This window comes from Microtus pennsylvanicus, chromosome 7, assembly GCF_037038515.1.
Source record: "Microtus pennsylvanicus isolate mMicPen1 chromosome 7, mMicPen1.hap1, whole genome shotgun sequence".
Lineage (NCBI taxonomy): Eukaryota > Metazoa > Chordata > Mammalia > Rodentia > Cricetidae > Microtus > Microtus pennsylvanicus.
In genome coordinates, this window is record NC_134585.1 from 47,610,219 (window position 1) to 47,626,312 (window position 16,094).

At 44.7% G+C, this 16,094-nt stretch overlaps 1 protein-coding gene across 2 annotated transcripts in view; it reads right to left on the minus strand.

Annotated features, from left to right (window-relative positions):
- Positions 1-286: 286 nt before the first annotated feature.
- The window catches only part of Tfap2b (transcription factor AP-2 beta), a 28,978-nt gene continuing 13,170 nt past the window's right edge, over positions 287-16,094 (minus strand). For both annotated transcript variants that reach the window (XM_075980648.1, XM_075980649.1), the window contains 4 exons: positions 12,097-12,316; positions 10,099-10,217; positions 7,783-7,924; positions 287-4,947 (listed from right to left, as the gene is read on the minus strand). In XM_075980648.1, the coding sequence (XP_075836763.1) occupies positions 4,650-4,947; positions 7,783-7,924; positions 10,099-10,217; positions 12,097-12,316 (779 nt within the window). In that variant the 3' untranslated portion in view covers positions 287-4,649. The remainder of the gene's footprint in view (positions 4,948-7,782; positions 7,925-10,098; positions 10,218-12,096; positions 12,317-16,094) is intronic.

Genomic DNA, 16,094 nt, shown 5'->3' on the forward strand with positions numbered 1-16,094 from the left:
ATTTGCAAAAGCCCTTAAACTGATGCAGTGAGGAAGGAATACATCCTGAAATTGACCACTTAGTCCCTCCAGGTATCCAAATGTAGGAACCAGCACCCAGTTTTGCAGTGTGTACCAATACCACCTGGGAACACATCCAACTTCCCACTGTTGCATCTTTGACCTGAACTCAGAATCTTTTTGTCACCCAGGGAGTAAATAGATCACTCCTTTTCTTTTAAGGGTAAAATAAACAATAAGATACAGGTAACATAAACTTTTATTACAAATATGATTGAAACTAGTATTCATTTGAAAATGTAAAAGTTAAAAAAAAGCACCTCCTACTGGAAACAAAAGCGTTCATTTTTCTGATAAGCATAATTTATTGTATTTCTGTTGTAACAAAAACACTATGTACTTCCGTTGGGGCGGCAAAAGGAAGAAATCATTTTGCTATATCTCTTTGCTGTCTGCAGAATAAAACACTGTCCATGTTTAAGAAACTGAAGATGAGAACACAACAAAAACACAACAATCTTTTTATTTATGTAAATCAGGTTAACACTGGACAATAAACCAATTTCTACCCAATACCATAACAGCTTGTCTATAAAGAACAGAAAAATTCAGATAGAATTCTACCTAGGGTCAAGCGTTTTTTTTTAAAAAAAAAACCACCCATTCACAGAGGTATAGATTCACAGATAAATAATCCCAAACTACTTGCCCATCATATTTACACATTCCCATTAAATTAAGCATAAATAAATATATACAAACTTAACACGGATACCCTCCAGAGTGCTCTCAAGAAGAGGCTGTTGGTATTCCTTGACTGGGTGGTTAAAAACAATGATAGTGAGTTAGAGACGAACTCAAAAGGGGAGTCGTTTGCCATTTAAAGAAGAAATGGTATTCATTCCTTTTTTTTTCTTAAAGAAAATGAATGAATTTCAATACTTCTCTTTTCTTTCACCAGTAATTTAATATACATCAGCAAAGGAGGGAAACCTTGTCAGAACTCTTGAGGCAGTGCCGGATGGTTTAAGGTCATTTCCTTTCCACATAATGTACTGCAAGTACAGGATTTCAGGTGTGATGATTCAACGCAAGTGCAAGGGAAGAACTATGCAGATAAGTTAGGGGGTTGGGAGTTTCCATTCGACCAGCGTTTTCATAGGATGTAAAATAGTTGCTCAAGAGAAAGTGGTTTCCTTGGCCAATGAAAACAAAAGTCGGATCTTTGAAAGCCCCTGAGGGTGGGGTGGGCTCTTTATATGGGGGTGGAGCCAGGCAAGGCTGTGGAGGTAGGGGAGAAGGAAGAAAATGCAAGATAAGTCGATGAAAGCTGAGAGAAGAAAGTTGCTTCCTTGTTGGGATGGGAGTTAAATGTCCCTGGAGAATGACCCCCTCACCTGGAAGCAAACTCCATGAAATCCAGGATGAAAGTAGAGTAGGAGGGATTGGCTAAGCAAAGCCTGGAAGCAGCTCCAGGGAACTAGGCTGCCGCAGGCTTACTCTTCGGTCTTTAGTTATTTTGGTTTGTCACCCCAGGACTTTAGTAGGGGCCTAAAACGTCTACAGAGTGCAGGGGGAAAGGAGGGGACTGCAAGTCACCTGTTTGGTTTGAAAACAAAACTCAAAGGGTCTGGCCTTAAACGTTTTCCTTGACTTAAAAGGCAAACTCTTGTGCTAATCCCACTGTTTATTGATTTATAAGCCCAAGGAAACCAAATCTTTTAATAACTCAATTATCAGATAAACGTAGCTGGCCTGGCTAAGGAAAGCAAGGAGTTGGAGGTCCGACATGAAAAAAAGAGGAAAGAAGGCCCAAAACTGACTACTCACTCGGAAGGTCGGAAGGCCGCCAGGGAGTGGGTGGGGGAGGTTGGGAAGCCGAGTCTATCTACCTGAACCTGCCCAGATGCTCACACAGAGAGCTGGGCATCTAAGAGAGCCTACCTACCCAAATATGACAGTTCCTATTTGGTGCCCACACTGCAAGAGAGGGGTGGGGGTACAGACCAGTTTCCTTCCTGGCAGAAAAGAACACGTGGAAGTTTCGAATTCTGTGAAATTTTCCAGGCCACAATGTCTCTAAAGTGAGACCCGGAGTGACTGTTAGCGGCAAAAGGACTTTACGGATCTCTAGGACCTCCTCCCCTCCCCCGCAGCAGCCAGTGGGGCACCGACCCTTTACCTACTCGGGGATTGGCCTTTCTCGGTTGCCTTAGCCCTTAGGGTGAGACTGAGAGCAGGAAGGGCCCGTGTGACTGGCGACCCCAGCAGCTGCTGATTCTATGTCCTCAACACCACTGGGCTTCAGTGGCCCACAAGTTCCCGGGACCTGCACAGTAGTAAGAGCAAGGCGCATCCATCGCGTCTCTCGGTGTCACACGCGTGGGGCGCGTTGCCCTGCAAGGAAAGGAGACGATGTTTTTCAGTGTGTTTTCTGCTGGCCTTGTGCAATCAGAATTCAACTAAGGCTAGCATCAGGCCCTCGGACAAAAGGGGTCGGGCTTTTAAACTGGGGAAAGTCTCGAGTCTATAGTTCACACAATGTCTTTTTTCTGCCCTCTACACTCCCTTCGGCTTGTCTAGGACTGTGTCCTGAGAACTCACAGGACAGAGAAGCAGCTAGAAATAGGAGATGAGATGTTGTCTGACCTCATTTGTTTCTTACAACCTCCAGTGACCTAAAACCCACTGGGTGACTTTCCTTTCCCTCAAACAAAACCCTCTGAGTCAAGCTCTCAGAGAGTCCCTAAAACTTTAGCCTCCTTCCCTTGCTTTAAGGTGGATTGGAGAGGGATGGTGAAACTGGCTGTCCAGGTCTTTTGGGGTGGGGAGAGCTATCTGTAAACCACAGAAAGCAACTGAGCTTTTATCCCAATGGATTTTGCAAAGATCCCGCCTAGGCTGTTGAAAAAGAAACAAGTGTACCCACACTAACCTATCTCACCAGCCAAATGCTCCGAGGATTTCACTGCTCTTGCTAAAGGTGCAGGCTTATTTCCTGGTAATGCTAAGATGCAGTACGGGTGAAAAGTTGGGGTGAGAGAAGTGAGATACATTAAATGCTTGGATCCTCATTGGCTGGGAATATTCCCAGTATGTCCAAACAGGAATTTGAGGCTGAAATACAAGCTCTTTCTTTCACTTTGCGTGGTGATGGTGTTTGTGGTGGTGGTGGTGGTTGGGGTGATGGTGGGTGTTATGAATTTTGTGCCCAAATAAATGTATGTCTGAAAGGGGACACTTTTATTCAGAAGGCTCAGGGTCATTTGTAGACTGTCTTTCCCAAATAAATCCGTATAGCTGCTTCTTTCTCCATTAGAACAACAATCCCCAAAGAGCCCAAGAAAATGCAATTTGTTTTTCAGTGAAGACAAATACTGTTAGAATACAGATCCCCAAGAAGGCTTACTCCCTTACAAGGCATTCTGCAGTGACCCACCCCTGAGGGAATTCCTGTGTTGAAGGGTATAAGCAAGAAGACTCAACGCTGCCCCCCACCCTCCACGCTGGCCACTTCCTAGATGAGTTCCTTTGAGCTTCTTTAAAGAAGTGAACCTGCCCAATTCTGACACACAGGCTTTGACTTTAAAAGGATCGTTTTTTTTTTTTCTCAGTACCTTATAGATTGTGTAGGAAGCCCAAGTCTTCTTTGAAGAAGCTCATAAACCATGCGGGTAAAGCTTTGGGAAACAGAAGAAAATGAAATGGTACATACCCCTCCGAAGGAATTACATACTAATCAAAGTATTCGTGTTTTGTTTTCTTTCTTTCTTTTTTAAACTCTACTTCTAGATGACACAAGTATAACGAATGTGATATTCTCTGTGAACAGGTGCTGGCAAGTCTGGGAACTAGTAACGTTTTCTGAAAGGAACCATGATGAATCAACTTATCGGTCTGGTTTCCTCTGCCGCGGGAGTCTCGACTCTCAAGACCGGATCAAAAGCTAAGGCCTTTCTCCCCCACCCCCACCCCGCGCCACCCCCACCCCCTCCACGCCTCCCTAATTAAACACACAGGGGGTGGGGAGTTGGGCACCGGGGAGATAGGAACGAGGCGAGGTCTGGACACCAAAGAGACTAACAACGACCAAAGAACTAATCACAGCGGGGATCCCCCAGCAGATTCCCGGAACCGCGGGAGGGAGGGAAGCAGCCTTAAGAAGGGTGAGGAGGAGCGCGCGGACTGCGAGAGTTTCCTTTAAAAAAAAAAATTAAAAATTTAAAAGTTCGTGCGTCTCAGTCAACCAGCTCTCAAAGCATTGACACCAACGTTTCTCCAATTTTCTTCCAATAAGTTAGCGTGTTCTCACGTTTAGTCTCATGTTTATTTTCCAAAAGGGGGGTTCATAGTTTTCTTTTATTATCTGTATTACTAAACTCGAAAGAACCGAAGTGGAAAATCCGGACGGTTGTCTCCATGTGTATCTTGAAATAGACACCGGAGAGCCAATTTGTCGCTCCGTTGATGCCTCAGTTTATTTTTTTTTAAAGTTACTTAACTTTCTTTTTTTTAATTTTTGATTGTATGTGTATTCTACCTAATATAATTCTTCCAAAGCCAATCCAATATGTTAAAGCTAAAATTATTTTTTTTTCTGTTTTCCTTTTGTATTTAAAACATTTTCCTTCTCTTTATTTTTTTTTTTTTCATTTCCTGTGTTTTTCCTCCTTGTCGCCAGTTTTACTACCTGGGCCTTCCCCAGACGTGTGCCTGTTAGTGGTGTTGTTCAAGAACATCTTGTCCATGCCTTTGAGCGCTTCGGTGAGATAGTTCTGCAGGGCCGTGAGTGCAGCGCAAATGGCCGGGGCGCCGAAGCCGTGCGTGATGAGACTGAAGTGCGTGAGGCAGCTTTGGATGCCCGGTTCCAGGATGGGACTGGGCCGGCTGTTACCGATCGGTGTCCGGTCCTGCGCCAGCAGATCTGTGAACTCTTTACAAAGTTGCCTGCGGGCAGTGAGGGAGGAAGAGAAAAAACATCCTCAGAGTCCTGGAACCGAGGAGTACTCTCACACAAGCCCAGAGGCCTTGGGTCGGTGGAGAGCAAGGCTGACTTAGGAGATTCGGCTGTTTCTTTCCCTAGAGCGCTGCCTCGACCCAGCAGCTGGCTCTGCAAGGGACCCGGTGAGAGGAATGCACCCCTTCCACCACCCTCACGCCTTCCCTCTCCCTTCCCGGACCACCTGTATTCTGCTTTAGGAAATTCTCTAGGCATTTTGGCTTTTGATTTCGAATAGTCAATAATTTTTGGCTGATACATGACATTTCCTTTAATTATTTCCCCTCCTTGCCTTTCCAACCTTTAGGGCGCTCGCGCCACACACACACACACACACACACACACACACACACACACAAAACCTGAAAGATTTAAAACCCCTCAGCCACAAGCCTGTCCCTGGCACCGAAGCAGATTGCTGGAACCTTGCATGGCCCAAGGCAAAAACCTGTTTATTCTAAAAGAGAATGCTGATTCCATTCGAAGCAAAACCCCTTTACCTGCAGCATTTTGGAAGAGAGATATCTCTTCCCTTCTTTTTAAAAAAAAAGTGTCCCACTTTTTTTTTTTGCAAATGTAAGCTACTAAAAACTTTGTGTAACAGGACTGTTGTCAATATAAAAGGATTTCTTCATAGTTTAAATAAAATTTAAAGGTAGATGGTTAAAACACAAGGGAGGATAGATTTTTATTTGTTGAAGGTTTTTAGGTTTTTATTTCCTCAAGGCACCTACAATTTAGAGAAATCTCCTTGCCTTAGGAACCCTGTGTGCCCAACTATGGATTGGGCTTATTTGAGAGAGTTTTAATATAGGAAATGGACGGGAGGCGTTTTAGCCCTGAAGGTTAAATAACTTGGCTCTGCTGGCAAGCTGAAGCCTGGCATCCCAGAGGCCAAAGCTGTTCTCAGATTTGGCATACTTCTCTTGACCACCTGCCTTCTCCCAGCCTATGGTTCTGTGGTGTGTCAAGAGAAGCAGACCTGTATAGCATAGTGGACTTAGACAGCCAGAAATGGTTAATAGGACATGGAGGCCTAACTATCAGGTAAACATGGCAGATTTCTGTGTTTGAAAGACCCTTGGGGCACCCTTCCCCAGGGTGCTGCTATGTTGCCCAGGGCCGGCAATAAACCTAATAGGGAATCCCTTTTCCATCCACTGACAACCATGGAAAGATTGACAGACATTCTTAAGGCAGGCTTGGGGGGTAGAGAGCACAGATAGAGACTCTGCCTACCCTCTAAGGTCTTCATTCAGAACACATCCACATATCCCCCACAGCAAGTGACTTTGCTCACCCAATAGGGCTGGCCTCAGTGAGTTTCACGTGCACGCTCCAGGCTCTGAATCACCTCCCTTCCATCTGGGTCCAGACACAAATAAAGTGGAAAAGCTCCCAAGGTGGTTCTGATACCCTAGGCTACAAAGTAGTGGCCTTAAAAATCCTAAGGCTTCCTGGTGGGTGGGTAGGAGGTGTCAAACCACCCCTTTAGGAAACTAGGAGGTTCTTTGGATCTTGTTACCTGCTTTAGACCTGTTAGGTTTTGTTGTTTTTTGTTTTTTTCCCCCCTAAAGTTCTCTTTCACTTATAAAATACTACTGGTCCTTACTCTCAGGTCCCTGAGCAAGAGGGTAAGAGCATATACTCACGAACAAAATACTATGACATGGCTAGATAGCACATTAGCAGAAATCCTTCTAAAATGAGGGCATGTGCCAGGTTTTGATCATTGGGAAAGATGATTAAAGTCGTTCCTTAAGTTTGTAGTCATTTCCAAAGTGCCAAAAAAAAAAAAAAAAGAAATTTTGTAGTGCGGAGAACAAATGTTTTAAGAGTGGATAATTTAAAAATCTACACAGCCCAAACCAGGCTCTGTAAGCAATTAAACTTCTGGGACATTAATATTTTTTGACCCTGCGGAAAGGGACAATCAAATTCCAATCACGTCTCAAAAACATCTGGACAAATTTGAGCAAATGATTTTTCAGCCTTCCATATATTTCTTTAAATTACGCTGTCAACGGAACAAACCGCGTCCTGGAACGCTAAATAAATGAGCTGAGCGCTGCTGTTTAGACCGCGCCCGCGAGAGAAACGTGCTGGTGCACGCGGTGCCGCCCACTGCAGGCCTGAGCTGGTCATAAAACACCAACAATATGACACCGAAGCCAAAGACAGGAGTAAATCAAATAAATAGAAAACCCACTGTAAATGTTCAAATGAGCTCTAGACCTAAATTTAGCCAGAGATTTACTGTTTTCCCCTCTGGAGCTGTCGTAAATTTTACAAGTCCCGTGGAAGATGACAAACAGCAACGTTGGAGATGGAGTAATTAGAGCTGTGGGTAGAGATGGGCACACGTGGGTGACATATAGACACCCTGAGCGAACACACATGGCTGTCCTTCCGACGGCAAGGGGGACCACTGCAAAGCCTAGACGGAAATATTCACCTAGGGGCCTGGGAAGAGATTGGGGAAAATCTGCCTGACGACACTCCAGGTGCCAGGAGGAAAAACAGTCAAAAGCCTGCTTTCTCTTTGTATACCGGGATTGGGACAAGCCTTAACCCTCAAGTCTACTTCACCCCCCCAACACACACACACACACACACACACACACACACACACACGCACGCACACACAGGCACAGGCACCCTTCCTGACAAGGCACTTTGAACCCAAACCAGAGAGGCTGCACGACTCCAGCTCCACAGTTTCCTTAGAGGAGTTGGGTCAGGGAGGGAGCTCAGGATCAGGACCCAGGGACCTGGGAACTCACTTGGTGGCCAGAAGCATATTCTTTCTGGAGTGCAGGTCACTGGGGTCCGTGTGCTGTCTGTTCAAATACTCGGACACGGCTTTAGCAGGAAACTCTGTTTCGCAAATATACCCAAAGTCCCGAGCTAAGTGAACGGCTTCCCCTATGAGGAGAGCAGCAGAGCGTCAACACCCAGGTCATGAACACCTTAGGACAGATACGGAACAAACTCAAACCCAAGACCGAAAAAGTACAATTAAAGAGAACAGGACAAGCCTTAGTCAGCCTCTGCCTAAACCAGACTCTAGACAGACACTGCACCCCACCCCTCCCCCCGCAAGAGACGCAGCGGTCCTCCGGCAACTCACTCACTTGGGGGTAGGGGCTCAAGAGCCACCTTACAGCTGAATCTAGACCTCTGGCAAGGTATGCCAGCCAGTCTCCTCTGTTCTACTTAAATGTTCTACTTAAAGCACCAGTTACACCTGCTTGCAATGAAATGTGCAAGTGGCACCATCTTCCCACAATTCTATTAGGCAAATTGTCTCATATTTATAACTAGCATGCATAAACAAATCCATGCATGTAAACCTTGCTGAATATTAATTACTGCGTGTGACATGTGCTTGAAGAGTATTTCTAGTCAGCAGCAAAACTCTCCTGTTCACCCTGCACTTTTCTGCCCCTGTCCAGGTTTTTCTCTTTCCGAGCTTGCTGTCATCCTATTCCTCGTTCAAAACCTGTCCCTGCACAAATACATAACTGCAGGCACCGGGGCACACCAGGCCTTCTGGAGCTTAGGAGGAAGACCCTTTGGAATAAAGCACTACTACCTCGTAGGGCACAGCCTTGGGGACTAAGGAAAGATCACAAACAGAGAATGAAAGGGGAGGTGTTGAATGATCTCACAGATACATTATTTTGAGGGACTGTGACTTGCTTTTAGTGATATCATAATAACAAAAGACTTCAAGCACAATGCTTACAAGGTTTCATAGTACCAAAACTGTGCACCAAATATTATCATTTTGGTGTGATTTCCAGGTTCTTCCCTTTCCATCCCAAAGTATCTATCTCGTGTTAAGATCACCTTGACTGTTTCGAAAATGGGGATTTTGATATTAATGATTCCCTAAAAGCAAAATGAGATATTCACAGGCAGAGAAGTGTCAACCACTAGCAAGTGGGATTGAAAAATGTGGTGACTTAAGGCCTCTGGTGGGTGAGTGTGAGCCAAAAACCCTTTGCCTTAAAGATGGTGCTATGTAGTGCCTGCAACTCTTTGAGCTCTTCATGGTCATTCTTTTTGATAACATAAGGTGAAATCCTGCAAGAACCAATTCCCTACAAGAGCCCTAATATCATATCTACTAAAATATGGAAGAGAAACAAACAGAAACAGGACACGGAAGGACTCCAGAGAAAATTATCCACGGTCTTCCATGTGGTCCCCTTGGCTGTGTTTCTTGTTTCCCCTCCACACATTCAACAGCAGTCAGTCTTCTTCTAAGCAGCATAGATGATCTTAATTATTCCTGGCCATAGATTTCAACTGAACACCCAAACTGACAAGCAAATGAGAAGTTTCTTAGTAAAACTGTGGCCATTTAACTCACAACCAATGAAGTTGCCTTGAAGATTCAACTTGCCTCTCAATACTGTCTCATAGCGCCTTCCCTGCCCCTTAGTTTTCTCATAAGCATTGCTGGACTTGCTAAGGTATGGATATCTCTTTAAGTCCTACAAGTTGGGTGACAGAACCCTGGAATGGTCATGAGTTTTACAATAACCGTTAAGATTCATGAACTCTACATGTTTTCTTATGTCTTTTAATTTTTATTACATTTATTGGGGGGTGAGAGAGTAGAGGTGGGAGGGAAACCAGGGAAGACCTCTCCTCCTATCTTGTGGGACCTGGGGGTGGATACCAGGTGGTCAGGGTTGAAAGCAAGTGCCTTTCTCCTCACCAGCCTCACCTACTTTTTATCAGCAAACACTTTTGCAGCTCACAGAGATGTTATAACAGGAGCTTAAGCAGAGGATGCTTCAGCCACTATGGCCAGGGAAATGACCCCTTCTCTGACTTGGAGATTGGGCCTGATCCCTGTTTGGAGCACAGGAACTTTTATATCCCTTGTTTTTCCGCTTCCCTGCCGCTTGCTAGCCTCCTCTAAGTAAAAAGACCTCTGATGTCTCTCCTGCAATCCCTTGACATCCAACTCATGAGGGCACAGCAATCACAATGATTTCCAGTTAATCATGAAACATGTAAAATGTCAGCCTCCAGCCGACAGTTAAGCTCAGCTACTTGGCGAAATGGCTCCGGGTCTTGCTTACCTTCCACCAGGGAGGTGAGTAAGGTGACATTTGCTGCTTTGCGCCTGCCCGCGGGTAAATTCAAACCGATTTTTTCTAGCCTTTCTCTCAAGGATCTCCCCCCATTTTTCGATTTGGCTCTGCAATTGCAAGAATTAACATTCTGATTAACCTCAGAGTGTTCCTGAAACAAAGTTTAGACTTAGCAATCTAGAGCCCAGTGGAGCTTGAAGGGGTTTTAACTTGAGGTTAGCACTGCTGCACCCCTTCCCTTCAGTTATTCGCTGAGAGTTTGCTGAGGCTTGCTTAATTTCTGCAATACAGAGCATAGAAAGTAAGTCTTTTTTAAAAAAAAATCTTTGTGTGTGTGTGTGTGTGTGTGTGTGCGTGTGTGTGGTGTGTAGCGGGGAGATACCAGATGGGAATAATTAGAATGAAGAGTAGTAGGTGCAGAAAACGTAAATATTGGTCATGTGCATGCAGAGGTTCACTGGCTATGGAGCCCGTGAGGAGAGCAGAATCCAGGCACGCTTTAAAAAAAGAAAAGAAAGAAAAAAGGGCTAGTTTCCAGAAACAGGTAGGCTTCTAAAGGAAAAACCAAAAAACCAACTGCATAATGGAGACATTTTAGAAGGGGAGAGAGGATTGACGTTTGTAATCATGTAATGTTTGTTATGATAGCAACAATACCAACACTTTTGAGCTTGCTAATATGATAAACACTTTGTCTTCACTATCACAATTCATAAATTTTATACACTCATGTTCAGGAATTGAATTAAAACATCCCCCACTCGGGAAGCTGGGGTATGGTGGTACACACCCAGCACTTGAGAGGCGAAGAAAGGCATTTGTCTGAGTTCCAGGCTAGCCTGGTCTACAGAGTGAGTTCTTGGTTCTAGGACTGCCTGGGATACACAGAGAAACCTTGTCTCAAAAATCAATGATGATGATGATGATGATGATGATGATAATAATAATAATAATAATAATAAACAACTATCATCATCCTGACTCTGAACTGAAAAGACTAACTTGAAAAGAAACAAGGACAGAGCAAGGAAATTTACAGTAAGACCCGTTCTAGGTCACAACAACAGCATTAGCTTCCCTCTAGGCTCCCATGTCCTCTAAGAGCTGAATAAAAATAAAAGGAAAGTGGTTACCATGGTGAAGCATGTTGCCGTGCTTCTCACCCAGTCACTTTTAGGAAAGAACGGGAGAGTGAACATCTCAAGTGGGTTGACTTCAGAAAGTTCTGTCTCATACAAAGTCACTTAACCAGGGCAGTGCCGAGGGTCCAGATGTTGGCACAATAACCATTTCTTTCTCCACTTTCACCAGGAGCCTATCCACGGGTGGCAGTGTTGGAGAGCAATTGCATGGCCCCCAGAAAATGACGACTTTTCATTATAGAAGAGTATTAACGTTGTGAGATGTGATGCTATTGCAGGAAGGTTACTGAGTAGAAAAGGGTTTTACAAAATGCGAAGCACAATATACCAGTGCATTGATCAGGAGACCAACGTAGCTACTCTCCATCTGTATTGTTAAACTAGTGAAATGGAGAGTATATGGAAAGCGTGATGGGAGCCGCCTTTTCGGTTTCAGGTGAGATGGGGAAGATAGGTTCAGGTTTGAACTCAGGCTCATGCCCCAGATGTGAACTCACTTAGTTGAGAGAATCATGCTCTGGCAAGAAAGTGAAAGGTTTCTACGGCTGGATTAGCTAGGAGGACTGCGCATGCGCAAATAGGTCCGAGATGGGTGGGGCTTGCGTTGGAAAACTTAGCTCTTGAGGGCTGTACACCGGGCTAGAAGCTTCTACAGCTTTCCAGTGGCGTCACACGGAGCTGGGCTTAGATTCCGGGTTGCTAGGCAACTGCATCGGACTTTCTCCCTCGGTCTCCACAGCACCCTTCTCCCCGTGTGTGTGTGTGTGTGTGTGTGTGTGTGTGTGTGTGTGTGTGTGTGTGTGTGTGTGTGTTGGTTGTTGTTGTTTATTTTATTTTGTTTTACCTTCTGAGGACGCCGCCAAGGAGAGACGCGTTGAGGCATTCAGGGGGCGAGAGCCGTCTCTGAACTTCTCCCACAGTTACTTTGTATTTTGAAGTTGAGCTGAGCAGAGATAAACGGCCTGGAACCGAGCAAAAGACCTCGCCGGTGTTGACGGACATCCCTCCCAAGAAGCCATCTTTATTCATCATTAGAGAAGTGACAGATTTGGGAGGGACAGGAACTAGGGAGAGATGGAGAGAGGGGGAAAATGTTGCCGTAAAGGTGACTGAGCTTCAACCCTCCTGACTGATAGGACGAGGCATCTGGGAAGGCCACGTGGCAGCCACCCAGTGGAAAGCTTAGGGGGAGTCAGCTACTCCAGTTGTTCCCAGCCGCACTGCCTTCCCAGGGCTGGGAACCGACCCAAATGTCACCATTTCTGTGGAAACTTACCCCAGATGACAGTTCACATGAGTGTCGCTTGCAATAGCCCTGTTCACCACACATCAGGGAAACACTCAACCTCGACCTTGGATCACCGCTGTGAATCTAGGCAAAGCCTATTAGGTCGCCTGCTTCTAGTGTGACCTTGAACATTTCGCAGACTCCTGATCTCAGTTTCCTCATCAGCCCTCCCAGGATAACACTGTCTCATTAGGTACTTGAGAGTGAAGATTAATTTTGCCGTTCTCTGGGATCAAATGTTAATGTCCATGATCTTTAGAGGAATTTCTCCTCTCTGACTGGACCCAAACCTGTGGCCATCAGTAGGGGTGGGGAGGTGAGGCGGGCAAAGAGCTGCTTTTCCCCGTGATAATGTAACCTATTTTTACCCTGGCATAAAAACCACAGCGAGATCCATTTAGAAACGTACCCAAATGCTCATCTCCAGTGAGAGCAATTCAGCAGCGACCTGAGTTTTGTTTACAAATTAAAGCACCGGCTCGTGATTGTTTGAGCGGTTATGATTTACAACAGGTGCCCTGATCAATCAACCAATCACTGTAATTCGTGTGAGCGGTGGCGGTCTTGCCTTGCCCCAGTTGTTTCGTTTCAGCAAGTAATTGATAACAAACCACACTCCAGGTATGTTTTATGCAGCAGCTAATAAGAGCTGACAGCTGGTTGCCACTGCTACCCTGGTGCATTCAGCCTGTATTTAGGCTTAATTGTGTTTCCGTGTCATCTGCACGTCAGGAAGAGGCTGAGCCAGGTGGAAGGCTGGGGAACACTGTCCTGGCAGGCGTGCCCTTTGGACTTCTCCTGGTTTGTCATACTTCTCCCATGCTCCTTTCTTACAAGGAGAATTCATGGAAACATATATCTAGTATCAAAAGAAAGGTAACCTGCCCCGCTTGTCTAATCACGTCCACGTCACACTCTATAAATCTGGGCGGAAAAGAGGCATGCTACCACGTGAGGTCTAGGATTTTATGAGAAAAGATGTCTAACTTCTCTTCGGCAGGACAGATAAGAGAAGGCTGTGCTTCTCTTTCAGCTGACTTTTTACATCACAGATTTCAGCATTCAGTCTCCATGGTTATTGAGAGAGTTCCAAAAGTTAGGTGCTTATTAATTTAATTTGGTGTATTCCAAAACCTGGTGAAAAGCAGCTTCTGTAAGGGAGTGAATTTAGACACTAAAGCACTCCCTTTGACACTTCTTGATTGACACATTGGAATTTCAAGACCTGTTGTGGATGCCCTAGACCTGGTCTAGTTGGAGGAATAAGGTTAGAAAACAGTTCATCTTCTGCACTGTCATGGGGTAGAGGGGCACAGTCCAAAGCAGTTTTGATTTTCTGGACACCCTGCCCATAGTTTCTCTGGGGACTGCTACCCATTTGAGAATAAAGCAGCAAAATGTCAAAGTGTTTTCATCAAACCTGAGTAACCCTTGGAATTCATAAATCTCTTTGCAATTGGGTGATTGGGATGGAGTCATTCTGCCACTTGATTTTTGTATACAGCCTGCACCTATATTTGAATCTATTCTCATAGCATTCCTAATGCCTATATTTCAGATTCATATTCGAGTCATCATATGCAATCTTATACTGGTGCTCAGTGGTATGGCATCAGTTTGGGAAAAGCTTCCCCTAAAAGTAGATAGCCTTTTGAAGTTTTAACAAGAGAACTATAGCAATAAATTATGTCAAAGGTCTCACCTTTGATACTTGGCAGCATTTTTATCTTTGACATTGCTTAGAATATTTTCATGACAACACAAGCCTGGTAACCCGACAGCTGATGTTATACATTATGACCAGTATCTCTTATACAGTAGTTTCCCTGGTTTCCTGTTTCCCAGATACCAAATTTCTTGAAAACTTAGGCCTTCAGGAAGACATTATACCCAGTTCTTTAACTGTCCTATTGCTGATTGCCTGAGTCAGCTGATAGGGACAGTCAGGGACTCCCTCCCCTGGACTGTACCTCTCTGCGTATAAATGTGCACATCCGCTTATGCGGCACACATCCACCTTAGGAAGATCACCTCCCCCATGAAGAAATAAAAGCTCACAAGGTAAACAAGAAGTGTTTTCAGTTCTATTCCCATTTTCTATCAAAATCGTGTTCCTCCATTCCATCCTCAGTTTTCAACACCAACTCACGCCCCAACCCCTGGCTCAGCATGGATTTCCTAGACCACACCCTAGATATTTCTCTTCCTGGCTTTCCTTCCCGATAGCTTCCAGCTCATCTCATTTTCCCCTTGGCCCTCACACCTGCTTAGCTCCGCTGATTAACCCTGTGTTTTATTCCCTCCGTCTTTCCCCTTCTGCTCTTCTCCAGCTTATCAATAAACCCAAAAAGCAACAGGGCCCAGTTGATTTGTTAGTAATTATGAGCACACTATTCCTGCTCAGGGAGCCCAGAGATGCCTGAGACAGGTTTAGAGTGACAGCAGGAAATGCTAAGGAAATGGGGCATAGAAAGACTCAGCATGAAGCTTTAGGTCCTGTGCATGTTTACAATTTTCTGTGCAAACATTAAAAAGTGGGTATTCCCTCTCTTCAGCTCTTAGTTTGATGGTAAGGTCTAGATGATCTCTCCTCTCTCTCTCTCTCTCTCTCTCTCTCTCTCTCTCTCTCTCTCTCTCTCTTTCTTCTTTCCTTTCCCCATGAATCATTCCAGAAAAGAAAAAAATATCATGAATGAATTAGTATTTCTTTGCCATGAGAGAAGTTCTAAGAAAAAGGAAGGGAAATTAGAGAAAACCTTGTTCAGTACTAGACTATATAAAGATTAGTGGGCTAGTACTTAATTTCTCTTTTTTTTTTTAAAAAAAAAAAAAGCTACTTCAGGGTGAAATTGCAAATTGGAGAAACTGTATTTGGCAAGACCTGTATTAGAAAGAGGGGAAGAAATGAACCTGCCTCACACATTAAAGGTGTGTGTCCCCCTCAGAAAAAAAAAAAACTTGACAACTTTGAGAGCTACATTGGGAAGCAACTAAGAGATCAAGTACCCTAAAAGTAAAATCACTTCTCATGATCAGGAAACTACTACTCAAATTTGCATCCTCTTAAGTCTCCTTCTTGTGTACATTTTATTTAGCAAGTTCAGCAGGTGTATACAGGTGGGCACCAAAATTGTGGTGAGAAGAAACACACACACACTCCCCAATATCCAATGTTGGCATTCCTTAACGGGAGAATCTGAGATCCTGAAATCTGAACGGATCTCATAGTGTTTTTAGAGTGTCATCCGACCTTGAGAAAGTCATTTATCTTCTCAGTCTGCGCACTTGCACATTCCCACACTTGGGGCAATGGAAAGGAATGTCTGACCTTTCCAGTTTTGGAATTCTATGACTTCTGATCCTTCTTGTGCTCTGTGCGCTCTCTCTCTCTCTCTCTCTCTCTCTCTCTCTCTCTCTCTCTCTCTCTCTCTCTCTCTCTCTCCCCTCTCTCCTCTTCTCTCTCTTCCCTCTCTCTCCTCTCTCTCCGCTCTTTCCTCCTTCTCCTTCTCCTCCTCCTTCTTCTTCTTCTCTCTCTCTCTCTCTCTCTCTCTCTC